The following is a 24,290-nucleotide window of genomic DNA, read 5'->3' on the forward strand; positions in this document are numbered from 1 at the left end:
TTCAATAAAAGTTAAAAAGGATTTGTCCACATGGCTTTTTGCCTCCGATCAAAATTTTACGTTAATAGCATCTAAAAGTTCATTTTGGGCAGTTTTCGACGTTCCGTTAAAAACGGATGCGTCTTTCAAATGATTTAATAAAGCAGAGCCAGTTCAGCCGTAAAATCAATCAGACCTCGAAATATACCTGGATTGTGTGATTCCCTACTTTCGTCATGTCCACGTAAAGCAAGTTCAAACACCCCACAAAATTTTATGCACATTATCAACCGTCGTAATATATAGCGATTTTTGTCTACCGTTGCGTTATGTACCCGAATATTATTAATATAGGCGGTGTGTAGTTGTTTTCGAATGTCTGTATTACCGAGAAGATTATCGAAGAATATTTATCATATGTGTTTTGTCTATTAAAATATCTATGAAAGTCTCTCGTTTTGCCATGAAAACTTTTTTTTATTAATAAATCTGGGGTGGCTCTCCTAAATTTTTCACTGGAATTTTACCGTCGTGACAGAGAGAACGATTTTTTATTAAATATTCAACTGAATTCATTATTTTTATTTAAAATCAAACAATTTCACTAGCGTAGAATAAAAATTAAACCCGCGATTGAGTTACTGGTGCTGAGCACTGTCGGAACGGGACCGCAGTCCAGCTGAATGAGGCGGCTAGGACGTGTGGTTTGCCTGGCAACGGTGTAAACAAAACGTGTAAATCAGCCGTGATTCGGGCTCTGTCTCCGGCTTTTATCAGCAATAACATATCATATATCCAAGACACAACATCTTTAGATGTAAATGGATGTAAGTTTTGATACATTTTGTACAAGTGGACCGAGATAAAAAAAAATAGTTTTCATAATTACGACACAAATTTCCGGATAATTTTTTAAATATTGAAAATTACTATTTTGCTATGTTCATTGTGTTTGTAGACGTTGTAATTTTGGGGCGGCACGTGCCTTTGTGCCCCCCCCCCCCCTCAGCCGCCCCTGGGAATTTCATATTTCTTTTTAACTAAAACGCCAAATAAGAATGAACAGATTCTAATACAGTCGTCTCCTTCTAAGTTGCAATCCCTTTAAATAGAATTTCTCTCTAAGTCAAATTACTTGGATGGCAATACCACGTGCATGTAAAAATTACTCTGTAACTCGAATGTCCTAAGTCAAACTCTTTGCAACTCGAAATCAAATTTGTGGACGTGCCATATCAGAATCAACGTTAATTACTTTCTCTAAGTTCAACAAAAACATCAGATTATATTATATTAGATATTCTTATATTTAAAGTTCTCGGAAAATCTTTAAAACTTCATTCACAGCAGACAAAACAATATCTGATTCTACTTTTTACACAGAGCAAGAGAGCAAAAAAAATTAATCAAAATTAAAAGGCTTTAAAAAAACGATTTGGAAAAACAAAGACAAAATTTTAGAAGACGAAAACAGTGAATGTGGAGGTAAAACTAAAAGAGTTCGTCGTTGTAAATATGAAAATATCGATGAAGCCCTTTTTACGTGTTCAGCTCCGCAAGAGCACAAAATCGTGTGATTTATCACTGCGTTAATATTTTTTAGATTTGCTTGCGTCATCATAAAATTGTGTAAAGAAAAAACTCAACTCGAAAATGCTGGATATGTTCCATGTACTTCAGGAGCGAGGGAAGTTCTGTAGAAACAACTTTCGACCAATTTTTATTAGTATTACTCCACCCACCTGAGTTGAAATACGTGTTCTTGCAAGAATGATGATTGACCTCATCACAAAATTTTGTAACGTAAAAACTTATTTGTAACATACGCATAGTACGTTTCTTTACACGTACTTTAACATTACATACTTACACATATTTATTTCAACTTAGAGGGATTCTCATAAAAAATATAAAATCCGCAAAATCAAATTTTAAAATTGTTCAAAAATGCTGGATTAGGTTTCAGTGAACTTCAGGAGCGAGGGAAGTTTTATCTACCAATTTTTTTTCTTTTGTCCATTACAGTTTGTTTCTTTTTTAGTTATATGAATATGTATATGCTCATACATACGTACCTACTGTTCTTCAATTTCAAGGAATTTGTGGACAGATAAATAACTTCTGTGAATAATGAAGTATCACAATCACAATACATTAGCTTCCAAAAAAGTATCTAAATTGTGACTGAAATTAATAACTTTTAAAAAATTGGTTTCAGTTGCCCACAGTTAGTGTCGATTTACATTGTAAAAGTAGTCAACCTATGAAGCAAGTCCAGATAGGTACTAAAAATAACCCTTGTAGTCATGTAAAATATTTTATTATGTAAGTCAACAGACAATTGATCAAATCAAATTATAAAAACAATTTTTTTTTAAATCGATACAAAACACAATCCCGTAACTGGGAACGGAAAAATTACACAAGAATTAGACATAATTAGGATAGCACATTTGCGGCGATGGTAACGGCGAGACAAAATTCGAAGGTGTACTGGCCGCATTTAAAAATGGTTGGTAAGTTATAGCAGGACCAGGACTAATAAATTGCCATGGAGTAAAATCCGGGCCGAAAAATATTTGTGGTCTAAACTGTGGAGTAATCGAGGTGATTCTGGAAGTGCAGATCATGTTTGGAGCTCGCGTGTTGGACAATTTCCTAACCCTGGGCTCTGAAAATGGAGTTAGTTGTAAATGGGGACTGTTTTGGTTGTGAGAAGTTTGTGGTCTTGGCTTGGTTTTGTCGAAGTTGCTCTCGACGCTGGTATGTCGTGTTTGTAGAATATCGACTGCAGTCTTTCCTAAGTAATTTTTTTTATGAATGTTGGCCTTAAAATGCAGCAGTTTCTTGATTAACTTTTCTTTTCCCAAAACAGCAGCAAACATTAATGGCGTGATACTTGCAACAGAGAAAACGGGAAACATAAACAGTTGTAACTACTTGTACATAAAAATTTAATTTATTAATCAAAAAACCCTTTTGTCTAATAATAATATTTCTTCTCTTTTTTAGATTTTAATTAGAAGGAAACTACAACATCGATTGCCCTGATATTTAATATTGTCAAGTCAAAATTTTTCTTAGTTATTCCTATTTAAAATGAGCAAAATAATATGCGTGTATATCTATGATTTATTAATCGATCCCAGTATAATAAGTATAAAATGAATGCACTTTAGAATCCCATAAGAGAGTGATATAAATCTATCTGAAAGTTTTACTTTTGTACTTGTATATTAGATTAGTATAGATCGTTAGCGACTAAACACTTTTAAAGTATCTTATTAATCCAAAATAGATGCGTAATAATTGAAATTGGTTCCGTGGCAAAAACTTGTGTACTTTTAAATTTAAAAAAGACCCTAGCAATCCTCCATTTTTTTATAGTTCTTTGTTCCACGGTTAAGAGATAAAAGAATGATTTTAAATACACAGCTGACGAATTTGTTTCAGCAGTTCAATTTCTGATGAATATAAAAACAAGATCACGTATGTTAGTATAGACTTTTCACTTTATTAATAATAATACGATAAATAATGTTTATAAGAGTATTTTTTTAACTTTTTAAGTATATACGAACCGTAATAGAATTATCTGTGCTAACCTACTAAACGCCAAGTAAAAATATAATGTCAGCATACAAAAATAAACGAAGTTTATAACACATACCTGTCAAAGTGGCTGCTGCATTCGGATCATCGGATCAAAAGATTGCCCCAGTAGATATTTAAAGATATGGTTGTGCCCTATGGCCCACACAAAATCGCTAAAGACACTGGCGAAAACAACTTCTGCAAAGACTGCCTTGAAACGCCCCCAGAGAGCAAATGGTTTAAAATTTTTTCCACAATTGCTATATCGCCACATGTCACACTGATTAAAAATACGTTGATACCTAAAATTTGAGACCACCGATGACCACAAGTCAAAACGAGAAACGAACTCTCACCAAATTTATTTTTCTTATAGTGGCATCAGCTCCTTTAAGTAACAATATGTTCACGCCTAAACCGTTTACATTTCTAACAGCCATCATCAGCGGTGTCCATCCTAAATAATTTTCTGGGTCTAGCTTTTGCTTACTTCCAATTATTTTATGAATTTCCTCCAAATTACCTAAAGCCGCAGCATAGTGAAGCGTTGTGTTTTTGTCGTCGTCAATTATTACCACTTTGTTTTTTCTTATAAAATCTTCGTTTGAAGACATCGTCGCAGTAACACGGTCATGTATACAGTAGCACAGTATAACTACCACTGTGTTCTTTGTTTCGATGGAGTGTTGAGAATTTCTTTGATTAATTCTTATCAAATTTTTTGTTAAGCCGTAGTAACCCATAGTGCAATTTACATTGAACGATTTAGTTTGATGTCGTCTACTACCTTCCATATTTTACAATACCACAATCTTTAAAAATATGTCTTGATGGCATAACTAGACCACCACTTCAGCTACTACAATGTATACAATATGTATCAAAGCGAATAAAGGATCATAAACAACTACTCCTAACAAAATAATAAATTTTAAACAGCCAAAATAATTTTTAATAAATTAATTAAAAAAAAAAACACCATGTAGTGCATTTTTATTATTTCAAGCAGTCTAGAATTCATATTCCTATTAATCCTAGTAAGGAGCCGATTTTAGCTAAAAAAAAAAAAATTAAAATGGCCCTTAAAATAGGCGATAAAAACGGAGAAATTAGGCCCAAAAAATGGCAAAATAGGCGCTTTAGGCGATTTTTAGGCGATTCTGATTTTTGTTAAAATTTGCATGACAATTCAGATATTTTTCTAAATTTTCGGGAGAATAATTTTCTGTCATTTCAAATTAGAAATTTCAGTGGGTTTCATTTTTAAATCTTTTTTTACATTTTCGCCTTGTAATACTTTGCTGACAAATTCAAGCTCTTGGTAGGTACGCAGTATGCTTTTGTAAAGTACCGTACAGCTTTTTAAATGGTATTTCACCTGCTCTCCTCAAGTATCTTCCAATTGTTCCAATTCCAATTGCTGTACTATACCCACAGACTGACTTAAGGTCAGCCCAATGGTTTCTAATGGAGTTATACTTGTTTTTAAGATGGTAAAATGGGTTTTTATATAAGCCAAATTTAATTATGTTTGAAATGCTTTTGTTGAGGGTGCCGCCATCTAAAATACATTATGCAGTACTTGCTTTTAATACAAAAATTAAAATGAATTTACCAGATTTTCGAAAAACATGCGTCCTCCTAGAAAACGGGCTTCTCGAATCGCCGAAGCTAAAAAAGTGAAAGCTCCCACAACTATTAAAATTTTGTGTCCTGAGCTTCAGTGAGTTGCATCAAACGACACTCTTTCTGTAAATTACCCCACCACTCCTCTACGTCGTTGTTTTCGTCATCCGATTTTTTAAACATCGGTTTAGAGGTGAGGTTCTCCCATTTTATTGTACTGTTGATGATTCTGGTAAGATTTTTCATATTTTCGGACGTATGGTGATGCAGTAGTGATGTGTTTGTTGTATTGGTTGTATTCGAGTATGCAAAGTCTTTACTTGGTGGGGGCCCTGGGCACAGAGTGAAGCTATGAGTATGATTATAAAGTACTTAAAACGAAAAACTAAAAAGCTGCTTCTAGAATTTGAATTTTACAAAAGTGTTCCACTTTGCCTTTAACGAATCTATTAGAACTCCATCCATCAATTCTAAATGATCGTCCTTATCCTAAAACAAAGTGTTTATTTCCTAAGTAAGAAATAAATGTTGCTCGTACGCCAAAAACAGCAATATTTAGTGCTGATGTTTGCTGATTTAGCCTGTTTCCATGTCTATAATGTCTACTTGTGATAGTGGGTACGTAGTACAGGTAATACTGCCTATTTATAATTTATATAATTAGTTAAAACCTTGTAGACATTTTTGGTATTACTTGTTTGCCAATAAATCTCTCGTTCTAAATTCAAAATATGAAAAAAAAAACAGCAACCCTAGCAAGTTTTCCAACTAGTGTTAAAGCCGTCAGATTCAGTAACTTCCTTGTTGATAATTTTGCAGCAACTTCATAGGCCATATCAAAGGCCTCCTGTAAAGTAGCTTTAAATACTTAATCAAGCAATTTGTTATTGTTGTATTGTATAAAATTACTAATAAGTGTAAAACAGTATTGTTTAGTATTCTGAGCATCAAGATCTACTCCTCTAACATCAACCGAAAATTTCCTTCTTTTTCTGAACATGCGGCAAATGTTAAATGATATTCACCCCAATAAACATATCTAAAAAACGAGAATCCGAACGAGATGATTTTTAATCTTCTGGACACATCAAATTGCCACAGCAACGTTCCTGAATGTAACACCTGAATGAAACACCAGAATCCGAAAGAAACTTTACCATGGAAGGATCCTCGTTAATTATTGCTGTGTGTAAAACATTTTCACCTAAAGAAACTTGATTAATCAACGAAACAAAATATAAATAATTTAATACCATAATATTCATCGGACATGTAAATGTCATTGATGAGTTTTGGGTAACAATGCATAAGTATTTTTTCCGTGGGAACTATTCTAAGCAAAAAAATCATAAAACATTCATAAGATAGGAAAATATGCTAAACATGGATGCAGTATGTATTTTACATAGAATCCGGACTCTAGTTATCAGTATCACACAAAAGATCGCTCAATTAAATTTTATAATTTTTTTTAACAATGATAATTGTATCACTTATTTAATATTCAACCATTACTATTTTCTGCACGCGTCGATGTAATCTCAATATTTCCGACTTCTAGTATTTTATAGTATTATAATAATGTGATTTGGTTCTCTCTTATTAATAATGGCGCCAACATGACTTTATATCGAAAGAGTATAAAAAAATATTTTTACTGAGAAATATTTTTGTGCCTTACGCGTATTCGTGCAGTAGAAGTAATCACAAAAGATACATAAAATGGCATGGACGTCCACACTAAGAATTAAAGAGGATTATCTCGGTAGAGAACGTTTCGAGTATGTAGTAAGATGTTCTAATGCAGTGCACATGTTTTGAAGTGCCGAGACAACCAGGGGTTAATTCAAGACGGATGTTCGCCCCAACAGACACGAAATCTTTACTTAAAGCTATTCAGAGGGTTTTCATCAGCAGGTCACTCTATAAACAAACTAAACAATATTATAGCCATGAATTCTATAAAATATTTGCTTTATGTTTCAAAAGAACCATTGTTGCTGTCTTCGTAAAATCAGCCAACTGAATTGGACGATCCCAAACAAGCATATATAGCTTTAAGCGTAGTTCTTTTGCTTATAGATTAAATACGTGAAGTTTATTTCATATATTAACTTTCACCGACTCAAGCCGCGTTATTGTAACATGTGTTATCAAATTTTCAAAAATTCAGTTAAAAATGTATACTAATTGTTTAAAAATTGTATGCAGATGTATTGATAAAAATATCATGTCGCTCATGATCCACGTATTAAAAAAATGCTGTAAAAAATCTGGATGTGAATTTAATAATAATTATTATTAGATTATTTGTATGTGCACATTTTGTTCAAATGTTATTCCGTCATTTTAAATTACATTCTCAAAATCAGGTTTTACATGCTAAAATTAAAAACCTAAACCATTTTATAATTACTCGTTTTATAGCACAATTTGCACAAAAAACGTTAGATGGATGTTGTATATACGGGGTTCGTTAAGAGTAAGGACTTCTTCGGTGGCCCCCGTGTTGTTAGAACAGGAATTATAGGTACAATACTTTTCGTAATTCTACATCTCAAAAATAAATGCTTTAAGATTATCATAAACTTTGTAAATTCCTAATGAGAACTTTTTTATTCGTTCTTTCCCAAAAGATGTTTAGTGTTAAAATATCTGAAAGGTATTTGATATAGTTAATCAACATATAGAAATACAGTTAGAACCATTACCTGTTTAACCGATGTATGAAGGAAAACAACCCGATAGGTTTGAACATCCTCCTGTCACATTTAATTTGTTTGTCCATCGTTACATTCCACTTGTGCCAGTTTTTGTGAAATACGCAAGGCGGATAAGCCATTTAAAACGATCAGAAAATAACATATTGGAGATAAGCGGGCTATTAGAAAATAAACAAGAGTGAGATGTGAGCGGCATTTGGCAAAGGCCAACAAAGCAACAACACCCGAAGGATGTAATCTGCTTAAGGATATTAGCAGAAAAACTGTTGTAGCTGACCATCCGAGGGGAAGCGAAGCACGTAATCTTGCTAGACTGCATTACGATTGAACATGAGGTTGCACAAGGATGAAGGACACTATTCATGTGGTTCCTTCTTTATTCCCATATTTCGTTTCAACAAATATTTACGCAATCAAAACCAACGACCGAAAGGAACTGGCGGTCACCGCTATGATGCTCTTCCCCAGGGCTTTGCGAATAATACTACTACTACAATGATTCATGTTGACGGTTTGGTTCGCTTAACTGATTTTACACTTACTGCTAATATGCTTATTGTTCCATCGATCGTGGCCGTTTGTTCGAAACCGCATTTTTTTTTCAGTGGTAAACAATAGGAAAACTGTCTTGTCTGAATACATGAGATCATGTATGTAAGAATTGTATATTAATATTAATACTAATCATCTATTTGAAAAACAAACAAGATTAATAGTTACGGTTACTGGACGAACGAGTCTAATTAACCGAGCCAGTACAGTAATGCCTGCAACTCTTTCACTCTTATCTCTTATTAATAATTTTTAGTAGGCGTTAAAGGAATTATTTGTCAAATGAATTTTTTTAATTTGTAAATTACCTAGTAAGCGAGGCCGGAACATTTTGTCGAATTTTCACCGATTTTCGTAAGAAATTAGTTCAACCGAACTCCCAGAGGTTCTCGAAGAGATCCAAAACACTGCGTCAAACCGTCAAAAGTAAGTGAGTTGGAGCCCAAATTACTAAATTTTTAAATCATCGCAAGTTTCTACAGAATGGTTGACACCACTGGAGTTCAAAACACAATTTTTATTGGACTGTCTGATAAAAAGATAGCTTTGGAGTATAGATAGTATCATAATTAAGGTGATTATGATTGAGTTGAACATAAACGTTTATGGAAGTAGCTATCCATTGTTACTAACTATGTTTACTAACACAACATTAGGAAAACCAATAGTGTGCTTCAGTTGTCGAGATTTTCACTTTTACTGCCAAAGACAATAAACCGGAAGCTGAATATACTAATCATATAGTACATATTTAGGTAAATAATCCTAAGAAACATGTAAAATGCGTTTTTACTTCCCGAACGTAAGCTAAGGAAATATTGTAATCAAGTCCATCGGGCGACTGGTTGCTTTCATATTTTCTTGATGGGTCATGACCCCTAGAGTACGAAAAAATGGGTCTCCTGTCTCCGTCTGTCCGTCCGTCTGTCTGTCTGTCTGTCTGTCTGTCTGTCCGCCGTCTAATAATCTCCGAAACTATTGGACCGATAGTTATTAAATTTTATGTTTATTATAAATATCATGTATATCGCAAAAAGTTAACCAAAGTTTGTGTAATCATCCCCACCAATAATGTAATAACATCATCTCAAAATTGTACATAGTAAATGGGTTTTAAATTGTTTAAAATAACATAGTCCTACACGTGTAGTTGATGAATCCTCGTTGAGTTTTTATCCGAAACGTCCAGATTTTTGGAAAAAAAATCAAAATTATATAACAACATTTTTTACTTTAATTTTGAATAAGCATGGTAAATTTTTAATCAAAATATATTTGCTCACTCCCAAAAAAATTGATGACGTCACCTCAAATAACCCAACAAATCCTATGTAAATTATGGAAAATATGTTGAGTCTATAGTTGTAATTTATCATTCCATTCATATTTTTTAGATTTGCTTATACAGGTGACTTAAAAAAAGTAATGAATAAGTCAATTTATTTTATTGATTAAATCAGGGACTACAAAACCGAATGTTTTGAAATTTTGCAGACCCTTTGAAGAGTTACTGTAAGCATTCTGTTCTACAGAATGACTAAGAGTCTTGCAGAATTCATGAATATGATTCTGAATTAAACTAATTTAAATAATGCCTGAAATTTTATGTAAATGCGGGACAAATATTCATACAATTAATCAAAATTAAACACAAAAATAAGTGTTTTACAGTAAGTTGTTGTTGGTTCATTCAACCCCAAAAATTCGAAGAAAATGGAAAATGAAATTTTTTTGATAAAAATATAAAATACGGGATCTAACACTGTTTCTTGAGTGACTACAAAGTTTCCAAACGTTTAAAATTCAATTAAAATTTCATTACATACAGGAAAGCGAAGTAATTTTGCAACATTCGTATTAGCAAGGACACATGTGTGAGGGTCACATCGTACGAAGCTAATAAGGGTAATAAGCCGCCCTCTGTCGCATATTACAAGTGAGTAATATTCACTGGCGGCAATTGTTAAAGGTTAAATCCTCTTTCCTACCGTATCCTGGAGTAAGCTTGGAGCATTCTAGTTGAACTGTGAAAGCTTTGTGTGAAAGTGTCGAACTGTAAATTGCGAACAGTACACCCCCTCTCGTCTTTAACACTCTCCCAAAAAGAAGAATTGTTGCTATTACGTTTGATTGTATGAGAGTTTGCAGGTGTGCACACCTTTAATTGTGCAACTGATAATAATTCATGCGAGACGAGATTTAGCAAATACGAGATTTACAGCCTCTGAATTAACAAAATGTAGAACAGCATCTTCTAATGCAAATCTAAAATCTTTTTTGAATCCGGAACACGTAGTGATAACGTTGTTTCTGTATGACAAAAGTGAGAACTCTCCAATATTAGCTCACGCTGCAGATTTTAAACAAGAACTGTAGAGCCTTGACGCTGATTCAACCCGTTATAGATGAATATTATCCAGGATATTAGATTATATTGAGTGGCACTTAGTGTTGAATGGTCCTCATCTCATTAGATGTTGGCTGGCGAACTAGGTTACACTTTGGCTAGACAAAAAAAATATATATACATATAACTCGCAAATCTGGCGTTCACTAATTTCAAAACTTCTATAGTCGCCAAACTCTTTCCTCTCAAAACGAAATCGTTCAGTTTAAACGAAAATTTAATTAATCTTTTCAGCATCTTAATCAATAAAAGTAGACTCTAGAGCTTTCGTCCTCTTAATGGGTGCAACGCAGGGGACCCTTCTCAGACTCTAATGACATATATTAAAACGTATTGATGGAATTTTCAAAAACCATTTTGTCCCATTTGATGAACGCGATAAAAATAAATCTCTAAAAAGTTTATCCCTATTAAGGGGACAGTAGTGGTGATGCTGATAACGCATGTCAGACATGGTGGCGGATAGCGCTCATATAGATTACCTTTGTTTGGCGTGACAACGCGTCGCCTACAGATTGCCTATGAATGCCAAAGGTGTTGATCCGGATAAAGGGGAGATGTGTAGTTAATAAAGTTCGACCCCTTTCTATTTTCCTCAATACCTTCGAAGTTAAATTCGCCCTTCTCTTTTGTCTTGTAGGTCCGACTCAATATTGATCTTAATAAAAACTACTCGACTACGCAATAAATAAGAAAATGACCACCTTACTGCTGTCGTACATGCATATTGTTCAACTTTTTAAAATTAATGTTAACAAGTAGTTAAAAAATTACAACTTTGTCATTAAGTGTTACTTCATATACTAAATTTTAAATTAGCTTAAGATAAATGGAAAAAAGCATGTTTTTGAGAATTATAAAATTGTTAATATATTACCGAACGTTTCTGTAGTTCTTGCTTTTTGAATACCTGCATTAAAGTTAGTGTCGATTTAGTTACCTACTACACGGTTAACGACAGAAATATGATTTAAATTTTAATTTCTTTTTTTATGAAAATGTTGAAATGCCTATTTATTGATGCAATAATAAGGTAATAACCACTTCATATGTATGTTTTTTGCTTTGTGGGAAATGGGTTGCGCCATCTCTCGATGGCATTTGGCAGACAGGATAGAATTCTCTACTACTGCAGAAGGCAGCTAGCGAAGTGTAAAACATATCAAATAATGTTTGTGTTGTGTAGTGTCATTAAACATTGCAGTGTCTATATATATTGACTGTTCTGTGGTCTATACAGTGTAAGTCGAGCACGTTCCAATAGCAGTAATGCTGATGTTGATAACGCTTATAGTAAGTCGCTAATTTTGTACGTTTTCAGTGTTTGACATGATGTAATTACAAGAGTAATACTCATAAAATTGGTCTGTAAATTTAAGTGTTGATTAAAATTGCTAATTCTGGAGGGTTATTAAAATTAGAAAATATAACAATGTTGGATGTTTATAATAGAAGAATTTCTAAACATTCACGTATAACAGTTCGAAACTGCAGGTAAGACATATTTTATTTTATTGGTGGAGTTCTAAACTAATCAATAAATAGGTACCTAAACACGCGACCGGCAAAAGCCATAAGCACTATTTTCTCCTAACATTCATCATTCTGAGCTTAAAAAAAAGATCGATTCGTGTATTCATCTAATTCAAAGAAAATAAATTTTGATGTCATTTGTTATTAATGTAATATCGTTTAAATAACAGCAATAGAGGGCAAGTATATTTACGAACCCATTGTACTGTCGTTAGTAATAAAAGTTTTATTAAAAATTAAATAGACAGAATGATTTAGTTCCTGCGATCACCCGAGTTCCCCGAGTTCTAATTTGGGTCTTCTAATTCAACACACGCATAATAAATTTAATTAGACACAATGTATCATAAACTAAAAGGCAAATTACTTTTTTCACTTTTGATAATCATAACAATACATAATTGTTTTTTTTTTTCAAAGGTTCTTTTCAACCTTCAGCATTTAGATGTTTTTATCGCCACTACATTAATTGTAAGTAGCGAATGAGTATAAAAGCTATAGTTTTCGTTCGCATATGCACTTTGTGCAATAAAAAAACTTTTGTTGCAGAGGTCGCGATAACGTGAAAATGTAAATACCAAACTGCATATTTTAAATTTTTTCGCAAATGTATGTTAGAACTTTAAGGATTCATTTACATGCGTAACGCACAAAACTACCGGAAATTATGGGATTTATGCCACCAATACTTATTTCCTGAGGAGTTAAGAGGAGGGGAGACAACACCAAACAAGTGGTAGTTAACAAAATGTAGACACTAAATATTTAACAAAAAAAAACTAGTAGCGAATCTTGCCACCTTTTGAGTAATCCAACCGAGATGATCGTTAAAAGTGTCATTGGTGAAAATATCGCAGACACAGACAGTATTTCTTTACGAGAATATAGGTATGCGAAATTTGTTTTCTTTCTGAAATCTAAACCAATTAAAATTCACAAATGGTTCCGTCATGTTATCAGTGCGGGGTGGTGTTTAAAATACTTTATATGTTGAATTTATTAAGAGGATTATGCAACATAAAGTAAACATAAAATATAAGAGTCATAATTTTGACACCAATAATAACTACGAGTGTTTTTTACTTCCGGAGAGGAATTGTATAGTTTAGGAAATATCGTTGTACCTTATAAAATTTTATTGACAGTAACGAGACGGACGGTAGTACAATAGCAAGAGATATTTACAACTTAGAGTTGTCGCGTGGCGGTAATCCCCAGATGTTAGAAAGCAGAATAATTAAGGTCCGGACAGGGACCATCGTTACTCACGAACAAAAATTACCATTATTTTATGAGTACAACTACCTGCTAAATGTTCTCCGACAAATTCGGGTGGATTGGTGTGAGCCATATTTCTTACCATTGTACTACTGTCCGCCTCGTTATTGTCAACAAAATTTTATAGGGTACAACGATATTTCCTAAACTATACAAGTTTACAACGGCGCATAAGTCCTCATATATATATCTGCTTTTAGACACGTAACGCGCAAATAGCGGACGTTCGATTGGGGCTTGGGCTTTTTTTTGTTTCTTGTACTATTCCGGCTATTATTTATATTTTTTGGAGAAAAAAACGAGTGTGGTTAATTAGTTAATTGACCCTCCCTTCTGTGCATACGCATACTTTAATGCCGGCCTTGCGTACTTCAATGCCAGCGCTGATACGATACATTGACAATATAACGTAGTAATGGTCGAATTCTTTCGAAGTATATAGACATTAACTGTGGACGTTAAACAAGTACATACTAGCAATTAAGAATACATTGTTTCTCGTTGGTTACCTGCTTTAAAAATATATTTCATATTGTCCGCACTTGTGCAGACCGCGGCCTCATAGTATTTGCGCCCTCGTGGCACAGGGGCTGAAGGGGTGATATTTACCCCACTGGAGCGAAGGAAGTTCTGTCGAAATAACCTTCGACCGATTTTTTATTCAATCAATTTTAGTTGCAACTTTTTGGTGTAGACGCATTTGTCAGCTAAATATATAGACTGCGTAATAACTAATAACAATTGAAATCGCATATATTCCCATTGGGTTACTGTATTTACGAAAGTAACATCGTATGTCTTCACAATAGTAAAGGCACACAATGTTAATAACCACGTATCAAAAACACGATGTAGTACAACTGCGGTCGCCTTTTCTGTGGTGGCGGATGTACAAGTGGGCGTTTCCTGTAAATTAAGGAAGTTTCTCACTTCCCATAAATAAAAAGCTCCTTCTCAAGTTAATCACTGTCGTGATTTAAAAGTACATCAATCTCATTTTATAATTAATTTAATGCGTAGTAGTTTTTGAATTACCGTGTTTTTAAATCTGCAGATAGTGTTATATTCTAATTTAAACGAACAACGGAAGAGTTTGGTGATAAATAGCATACAATTTTCAATTCAAAAATTCTTTGCATTGACAATAACACATTGAAGGAATTGAAACTTTAGTGACGATATTATTTCATAAATTATTTCAAACAAGAACCTTGAACTGCTGTATTCGCATATTGAAGAGTAGGCATACAGGGTGAGTTACCAGTACGAAATTCTTCTAGTTCTTCAAAACCATATAAGTTATAGAAATAGGACTTGCCGTCTTTTCGACCACCAAACTTTTATTTTGTTTTGTTTTATTTTTATTTATGTGTACATCCAGCTCTGACAGGCAACACGCAAATCGGTTGATTTCGTTACTTACTGACCTCTCCTGTTGTAATTGTAAAAACATGTTGCGTGTCTAATTTTGACAAAGTTTATAAGAAATGTGTTAAAACTAACGAAAAACATTAATGACATAAAACATCGGTTTAAGGGCTTTTAGACAGAATTTCTCTCGCTTTTGAAGTACAGTCAGAGAAATCCAGTTCATGGAAAAATTATAAAATCTGATTTTGCAAATTTTATGTAATTTTTTTATTATAACACCTAGAAGTTAAAATAAAGATGTGTGTAGACTGGTAAAGTACAGATAAGGAAGCATGTTATGCGTACATTTCAAGTTACATTTTCCACAAAAAAAATGTGATGATGACATCATCAACATTTTAATGAGTGCACATATCAGTTTGGATATGTACAGTGTAATACTGATAATAACAGTGCTGTTTTCCAAAATTTTAAGAAAGTGGGATGAACCATTCTAGATTTGATCAATAAAATAAACTGCTTCATTAATTAATTTTTTGGAGTCAGCCCGTATAACATGCATAATCCAATCATAACTTTTTTTTTTGTACTCTTTTCCATTCAAAGCTTGGAAAAGAGGAGAGAAACTTTGTCTCTCTGTTTTCTTTTTAAATTGGTGAATGGTGTTGTAAATTCAAATGCTTTAGTTGAAAAATTGTGCTTTCTAGTTCCCCGGTCAAACATTAGAAACCCTTTATGTTTTTATACTGAAATTTCTAGAACTAATGTACATGTGTTCACGCCCATTACAACTATGTGCAGAATTTATAATAATTATCGGAATAAATTTGATATTTTCAATTGTAGTTTACGCCAGATCAAAAATGCACATCTATAACAGTCTACTAATTTTTAACTATTTAATTATGCATTTCCAACAATCTAATTTAGCCCTAATATACCACCCTAATAATTGGTTTATCTGTAGGGGTGGTCAACCATAATAATAATAATAAATAATAATAATAACCCACAAATATATGCTCATAATATTTTGCACATTTTAGATTGAATTTATCCAATAAAATTTCAAGATGCCATCATCAATTTTTAGGTCAGGGGGGATTAAATGAAAATTTACTACCTATACTAAAATAACTTAAAATGGTATTACACAATTTTGATATATATATATATATATATATTTTTTTTGATTTGGATGTGTAGGATAAAAAATCAAGTATAAACAAGACTCAATCCAGTACTTTCGGAGATTATGTGCTAATAGAATGAGACGACAGACAGACCAAAACGGGGACCTATTTTTTCATACTCTAAAAGCTGGTTTACACTATTCGATTTTCGTATTCGACTTGCAATTCGTCTGTTTACACTTCTCGATTCTGCATTCGACAAGATTCGATATAGCGACGTTCGATCTTTCGTTCGATTTCGCATTCGATATTTCGCAGATAGAACGGTGTCTATTTTCGTTAGATTTTCCTTTCGAGATTTTTGCAGCGCATGCGCAAGTAATGCTCAATCCATCACCGATCAGCTGACGAGACATCATGAATTATTATATCTAGGCATGCTTATTTATTAATGTTTCCACTTGCACAAACGTAATAACCAGAAAAATGCAACAATCTAATAATAAATACATAACCTCAATGCAAGCAGAATGACAGCATTTTGACAGATTTCTGATTTTTGACAGCATCATCGAACTTAAAAATCTAATGCTATGTAATCAGAGACTTTAATTACAGTAATAATCTAATAATTAAAGTCTCTGTATGTAATAAAGACAAAACGATTTTGAATTCGAGATCTCAGTCGATGGTCTCGAATGAAAAAATCGAATCAAAAAGTCGAATACGAAAATCGAATATTGTAAACCAGCTTTAAGAGTTATGAAACGCTGAGAAAACGTGAAATTAGTCATTGGCCGGATGCATCTGGCGAAGTATAAACTTTCGTAACTTGTGCTTGAGAAGTACAAATATCCTGATTGCTAGTCTTCACCTGTGAAGTTCAAGGTGACTACAGAAGCTAAAAGTTGATTGTCATAATGAACCTCAAAAAATTAGAAAAAAAAAGAATTAGGAAAAACATGGGAAAAACTAAAAGATATATGCCATATGTTTACTAATAAATGATTAAAAACTTACGAGATTCAAATTTATCGAAACAGTATCGTTTTATGAAGATATTGTAACGGGTGTCTAATTACAAAACTGGTCAAGAGGCCTGGGTCTCCTGTTTTATTGTATTTTTCTGTATGTCGTAGACAATTGTCATGTCTATGTCAAACTTAGTTTAAAGGTTGTTAATTCCCAATAATCGATGTGACAATTGGATGACACCTTTCAAAATTCATTTCGGACTAGATTTTTAATTAAACACTCTATACATTTAGTTTTATGAGTTTCCTTAGCCAATAAAGTGGAGGCCCACACCAGATTTCAAGTGAACTTAAAATAATAGGAATATCGTAGTCTTTTATTGTCATTTTTTCTGCACGTAAAATTACTGTTCCATATTTATGGTAAATATTTTACAAAGATAGTTTAATCGGCTTTGGTGGTCTTTGAGAAGCTCAAACAGTCATTGTAAAAAACTCTTCAGAAAGAACCGGGTATCAAAGAGAAAAATCATTTTGTCGCAAGATAAAGGACTTGTTCACGGACTTGCTAAAATCACTCAAAACTGGTACCTTATTCATTTAATGTATGTTGATGTCCCCTTTTATTTTAGTTCCAAATCAAAAAAAAATTCTCCCAGATTAGCAATTTTTGACAAAAATGTTGTCGCCAGCGCTTCAAATACATTATTAAAAAAAAAAAAAATGAAGAATCAGTCCTGATGTGCGATAAGATAATATGTTGGAAAGTTTCGTTATGCGTATGAACGCCGCAGTGTCAACATCATTTGCATTAAATAATATAATATTATGCAGAAAATAACACATTTATGTTCTATTGTTTAGTCTGAATCAAGTTGAAGTCGTTCATGCAATCTGATCAATTAACAGTATTAATGCTGACCAATTTTAACAGTGCATTCGATGTTTAGATGTATGGATGATTGCCTTATACCAAGTGACTATTAATATTTGTGTTCATTTTTGTCAAGTTGGCCACATATTTAAAATTTATGATGGCATATCTGTTGTGAAATTTACATAAATTTTGGGGCTCAATGCAGTGCTGCCAACTTCCTCCCATTGGTTTGGTTTGCTACAATCATTAATAGTCGCACGGTATTTAGACAAAGTGAAGATATTTTGATATATGCAAAATTTCGTAATACCTATTACTAAAGCAAAAAATCAATCGACGGAATGGAAAAAATAATAATTTTCATGTTTACCGCCTAGGTCCGCAGATGAATAAAAAAAAGAAAAACAAGGGATTTGAAGAAAAAGTAGAAGATTCTACGATATTGATGAGTGATGGTGATGGTCATCAAAGGAGAAGAGGATGACGAGATTCGTGATTAAATAAAAAAAAGCTGATTTGCCCATTACCTGGTAAAAATCCTTTAATATGGTACTTTCGTTGGTGCAAGTCGTATTTCTATATCTGTATCAATGAACTCCGAAACGAATTTCATACTGTTAACTAATTCTTGATATTTTAATACAGTTACTTTGAGACTAAATAAGACTGTAGTTACGTAATTACCCACTGAAGAACCTACTAAAAGTTGCCTCGTCGCTAGTAGTTATATGACTAAGGCAATGGTGCTTATGGCGATGCCCTATAAAAGCAACATTACTGCATTGTTTGTTTTTAGGTTAAGATAGCTGTAAAATATGAGGCTTTCTATCAAAATGTACCTCATAATATTTATATGCGCATCAGTGATACTATATCAGTACCACTTGTCAAATGCTTGGTTAATTTCACAGACTAGTACCCAAGACTTTAGAGTATTAAACGCCAAAGCTAGTGAAAAGTTAAAAAATGTAACTGCTTTTTTCAATGCTTCTTCCAGTAGTAATACAAATAGTACACAAACGAACAGAACTACCTTCGTGAGTGATGTAGATAAGTAACAACTTAATTTTGCAGCTGCTTAATTCGATTGGTTTCAGTGTTTTCCACCACAAGAAAAAGAAACCAATTTACCACCTCTTTATATCATAACTCCTACATATCGACGCCCGGAACAACTGGCTGAATTAACTAGATTATCGCATACATTAATGCTTGTTAAAAATGTTTATTGGATTGTTGTTGAAGATGCAGTTAGAAAATCAGCGTTAGTTACAGATCTGTTAAAGAAAACTGGATTAAAATACGAACATTTAACAGGTACTTCTAGTCTGAGAGCTAACGACCGATTTACCTTGTGTATTTCAGTAGGTAGTCATAAATACACTTAATAGTCTTATTAGATACTTACAAAATAAGGAATAACCATTTTGGCAACTTTTAACGACTGAAATAAGTAACCCCAAATCATGAACTCCTCGTTCATTGCTCCGCCGATGGGTTTTTTTGCGATGAAATTTTTTTCTGCCATTTAGAATTATTCACTAGCACAATTCTCTTTTAACTTACTTTAAGTTTCAACACTGCTGAAACAACAAAAATATTAAAAATAAAAATTATTATTCAGTTACCGATTTGAAGGGAAGAAAATATTTTGGCCAAATTTTTTCTTGGCAACAAATACTCATCTTAAAATGACAGTCCTGTTACTTTATATAAATGTTAACTTTTTTTTACGTCTTTGTCTGTTAGGGATAGTGTATTTTGTCCGGTATCACTTGCCAGAATAGACATTCCTTATTCAGTATGTATCCGAGACTTCATCCACTGAGTTTCATGACTACTGACTACAAATTACATCAGTCGCTAGTTCTTAATCCATTGCACAAAATCACTCATTATGTGCACGAACAATTTTAATATCTCTTTTTTTGTATTTATATTTTACTCAACCGTTTTAGTTTATACTCCATGTATCAAATAAGAAGATAACAAAAATACTTGGAAATATAATTTTGTAAATAATTTAACCAGTTTTTGGACTAATAAAGGTATAGCATGAAAGCTGTAGAGTTTTAAAGAAGAACGAGGAAAATTATTTTTACTTATTATTAATTATTATTAATAGGTAATGAAAATTGTTATAAGACGACAGGTTATTTGTATTTGATGGTTTACTGACTCCAGATGTCGTAACAATTTCGACACTGTATCTCAAATTATTCGAATGAAACATTTCTAATACTGTTCTTCAAGAACTTAAAATTTTCAGGCTATATCGTTTTTAACCAAAAGAAAAGACGAGGATCTAATTGTGTATTTTCAGAATTGTACTTCTAGTTAATTTTCTGTTTTTTACCCTGTTTATTTCACTTGGTCCTCTGAAATTTTGTTGAAAACGGCCTACACAAAACAGAGAATGCGAGCAAAAATTCTAAAATTCTGTATATGTATCCATAAATATTGTTTCCTCAGATAATAACATTAGATACTTACTGCTTTACATTTCATGTAAACAGCAAAAAACAAAAGTCTCTTCGTTTCTGACGAAACGTAAACTGTTCAATAAAGTTTATATAGTTCATACCATTTTTTCCTCATGGCATATGAAGCACCGTGCATATGGATGAATATTAGAAGATCGACAATACTGATAACAAGATAAGAATTTTGAAATATACTATATATTAATACACGCGATTGACGAAACAAGCAGTCACATTATACCATGTAAACTATGAATGTAAGTAGAAATAGCTTGAAAGCGAAGCGATATCATTTCGGCTCCGTGTTTGCATTATATTCAACATATCATTAAACTTGACGTTTACCACCACAAATCTATATCACGACTTTCTTATGTCATAAGAAAGATGTTTCCTCATACGTGAGTGATAATTTATTTTTCCTTGGAATTTATACGAAAGAATATTTAATAGAACAATATTTATTGCAATAAAATTAAATTGTAAGAACGAAGAGATTGATCAAATTTGATAAAAACTTCTCAAACAAAAATTGCAGTAAAAGCTATCTTCAATTCGACGTGATATACAAAAACAAAGTCAAGAGTCAAAATGGCAGTTCATTTTCATTTTAATGTTAAATAATAATTATTCAAAAGAACAGATAATCATTTTTTTACTCCTTTATAGCTTTATCAATGAAAAATTAACTTTTGAGTTGGCAATTTATTGTTTATACTAAATTTGTCATACGAGCACAACACAATATTAAAATTAATATTGTCTAGTACAATACGGAATTTTGGGCAAAATTATACAGCGTATTTTAGCACTACGTAGTAAGCTGTGGTGTTTGCGACATAATAATTAAAATTAATTTTTTGGGCCACCATTCTCTAAATACTTGTTTCCGAATAGCCGAAATCGTCCGGAAACAAGCTGTTTCCGGCCTGCACCGTAGAAAATGATACTAACAATTCCATTGGTCTCTGTGCAAAGGAAAGTCCTCACTGACTGTAACTCTTATATCAAGAAATATGAGGTTATTAATTTTTTTATAAATATGTAATACATTTACGCGGCCCAAAAAATATGCATTATTCTGCCAGAAACAAGTGCTTTTGCAAATACACGCTTTTCGCGTCCTCGCTAACGCTCGGCCTTCCAAACTCGCTCGTATTTACAAAAGCTTAGATAATTTCTCAGGGCTTGCAATGCGAATTACTATTGCGCCGATATAATAATTTAATAAGATGCTAAATTGAACAGATGTGGTGTGACTTTTGACATTTTTAAAATGGCATCGCATTCTTTTTTTTTTTTTCAAGTAATGCCTGATATATTTTTGAAACAAACAAAATTTTCTGTCTGCACCACTCGAAGTTTCGAAGTGATCTGTAGCACGAATTTTAAAATAACATAAAAATGCATATTCTCCTCCCACGGACATTAAAAAAAATGCTATTTATAGATTTCTGTATATTTGAATAAAACTTATAAAATTCCTCTATTGCTAAGTGATTTTTCATGTGACATACATTTTAGAAATAAATTTTTATTTTTTTTTGATTCACGGTTGCCAATCTGCTACCGTCTTTTTATTGCCAAGTTGATTCTCTTTATTATGCATGTTAACAAGAACTTTCACAGATTGTCAATATCCTTGTCGTTATTACAACTTCCACACTTCTGATTTACTTATATTAATTTCAATTAAAACGTGTAAAAATGACGTCTAGTTGCATAAATGGTGTGTCATTCTAAAATTCTAATTATTATTTATTATAATTCTTACCAGATTATGGTTTTAATTTATTTAAAAGTTTCACTGGTTCCATATTTCAGGTCGTATGCTCAGTTCTATTAATTATTTTGACATACTGTTACTATCATTATTATTTAGCATGTAATATTAGAATATTACCACTTATATCTGAATTTAAAAACCTGGTAGAAAGATGTTAAAATTTAGCACTTGTTGTTTTGACATGAAATGAAGTATATCTGAGCTCGTATTTCAGCACCCATGCCTGATCAGTATAAAAAGAAGAAAAAAGGCCCCAAACCTCGAGGAGTGTCCAATCGAAACAAAGGAATCCAGTGGATCCGTAAAAACGCAAAATCTGGTGTTTTATATTTTGCGGATGACGATAACACCTACGATCTTCAATTATTTGATGAGGTACATAATTACAGACTTGATGTTTTTTTTTTTAACTAGCAGTTAACTTATCGTTTTTAATGGCCCAAACTGTTTCAGATTCGCTACACCAAAAGAGTTTCAATGTTTCCTGTAGGTTTAATAACGAAACTCGGAGTCAGTTCTCCAATCGTAAAAAATGGGATTTTTTCCGGTTTTTATGATGGTTGGATGGCGGGCAGGAAGTTTCCTGTAGATATGGCAGGTTTCGCCATCTCGGTAAAATTTTTATTAAAACGCCCGAAAGCTTTAATGCCCTTTAAACCAGGTTTCGAAGAAGATGGTTTCTTGAAGAGTTTGGAACCATTTGAACCTCAAGACATCGAATTATTAGCTTCAAATTGCACAAAGGTACGAAGTACGAAGCATTACTAATTGGTTTGATGTTTTTCGAGTGTTAGAGTGAAAAAAAAAAAGGTTTTTATTGACAGACTTTTGCTGATTCTTTTGTGTTTAGAAATATGAGAAACCTGTTCACTCATTTAACCTACCTACTTGAATAATGTGTCATCATCATAAAATATGAAACCAACTTTAATATATTTTTTACGTAAATAAAGGGACGCCGTCAGTGTAATCCAGCGTCCGGCGGAGCTTTTGATTGGAAAAGTGCGCAATGTTTGGGGCAAAATTGAACTCAACAGTCACTACCAACATTTTTTATATCTCACTAATGTTAATCTGCTTACGTTAAGCATAAAAGGTATATACTCTCGAATGTTAGAAACCACCACCGTGGGTGGTGCACGGAAATGTCCTATACTGATGAGACCAAGCGAAGTCAAAACTTTCGGTTTCCGACTTAAATATTTTTTAATAAATTTTGAACAAGCTACTAAAAATGACATATCAGATACTAAGTATGCGTTTAAGAAGTTCAAGCTATTATAATTACATCGCCAACAGTATTTATACCGAAAGCTAAACAACCCCCTGGAAAGTTTATATAGACTGAGAATAAAAAAGTTGAATTAATAAAAATATCCAGTACTTTGTGTTTGTTTATAAAGTGTACTGATTTCACGGTTAACTGAGTGATAAGGTTTGTCATCTGCTGTCTACATATATAATCAATAAGCTTTGGTTTGATTTGCACTGTGTTCCGAAAACTGTAAAATGAGATATATTATTTTTTCAGATATTGGTATGGCACACGCAAACGAAGAAAAATGAACCGTCACAAGCGCTAGATTTCGCCAAATATAATAACACTAACTTAGTAATGCTCAAACAAATTCTAGTGTAAACTATTCAGTAACACATGTATTCACCAGTCCACTAAGCGATAGAGATTCCTATTCCCTGACAGTTGTTTTGATTTATACTGGTTCTTGCTCCACGTTTATTTCGTATGATATTTTTGTATTTTTTCCAAATGATATTGTGAAGATTATTAAGAAAGAGGCTGTGGAAGACTTTTTTTAACATCATTCGCTATGTACATTTAAGATATACAATCAAGTAGAACTTTTACGAATTAAAAGATTTAAATTCATATGGAGTTTTTATTGAGTAGGTACACCAACAATACGACAAATCAAAAATTCGACTAAACCTTCTCAGAAGTTCTCTCGTTCCTAA

At 32.7% G+C, this 24,290-nt stretch overlaps 1 protein-coding gene, 1 long non-coding RNA gene and 1 pseudogene across 10 annotated transcripts; 1 reads left to right on the forward strand and 2 right to left on the reverse strand.

Moving 5' to 3' along the window:
- Nucleotides 1–2,427: 2,427 nt before the first annotated feature.
- On the reverse strand, nt 2,428–4,543 carry LOC135141648 (uncharacterized). Its single transcript, XR_010282409.1, has 3 exons — nt 3,930–4,543; nt 3,650–3,875; nt 2,428–2,877 (listed from the first exon to the last, which is right to left on the reverse strand). It is a non-coding gene; the product is annotated as an uncharacterized LOC135141648 (long non-coding RNA).
- Nucleotides 4,543–6,721, reverse strand: LOC135141647 (transient receptor potential cation channel subfamily V member 6-like; annotated as a pseudogene).
- Nucleotides 6,722–12,063: 5,342 nt separating this feature from the next.
- On the forward strand, nt 12,064–24,204 carry LOC135141340 (galactosylgalactosylxylosylprotein 3-beta-glucuronosyltransferase P-like). Of its 9 annotated transcripts, none has more exons than XM_064072355.1 (9): nt 12,064–12,122; nt 12,203–12,375; nt 18,425–18,577; nt 18,693–18,790; nt 18,844–19,093; nt 19,145–19,364; nt 22,531–22,691; nt 22,770–23,060; nt 23,848–24,204. In XM_064072355.1, exons 5-9 carry the CDS (start codon nt 18,863–18,865, stop codon nt 23,953–23,955), a joined length of 1,011 nt encoding a protein of 336 aa, XP_063928425.1. In that variant the 5' UTR covers nt 12,064–12,122; nt 12,203–12,375; nt 18,425–18,577; nt 18,693–18,790; nt 18,844–18,862; the 3' UTR covers nt 23,956–24,204. The 9 variants fall into 9 exon arrangements, with proteins under 9 accessions (XP_063928425.1, XP_063928421.1, XP_063928430.1 ...); XM_064072354.1 differs by having other exon boundaries at nt 12,109–12,147; XM_064072351.1 differs by lacking the exon at nt 12,203–12,375 and having other exon boundaries at nt 12,069–12,174.
- The last annotated feature ends 86 nt before the right edge of the window (nt 24,205–24,290 follow it).

The sequence above is a fragment of the Zophobas morio genome, unplaced genomic scaffold, assembly GCF_036711695.1.
Source record: "Zophobas morio isolate AGI-343-1 ecotype UQ-CSIRO unplaced genomic scaffold, CSIRO_AGI_Zmor_V1 ptg000044l, whole genome shotgun sequence".
NCBI classification, from domain to species: Eukaryota; Metazoa; Arthropoda; class Insecta; order Coleoptera; family Tenebrionidae; genus Zophobas; species Zophobas morio.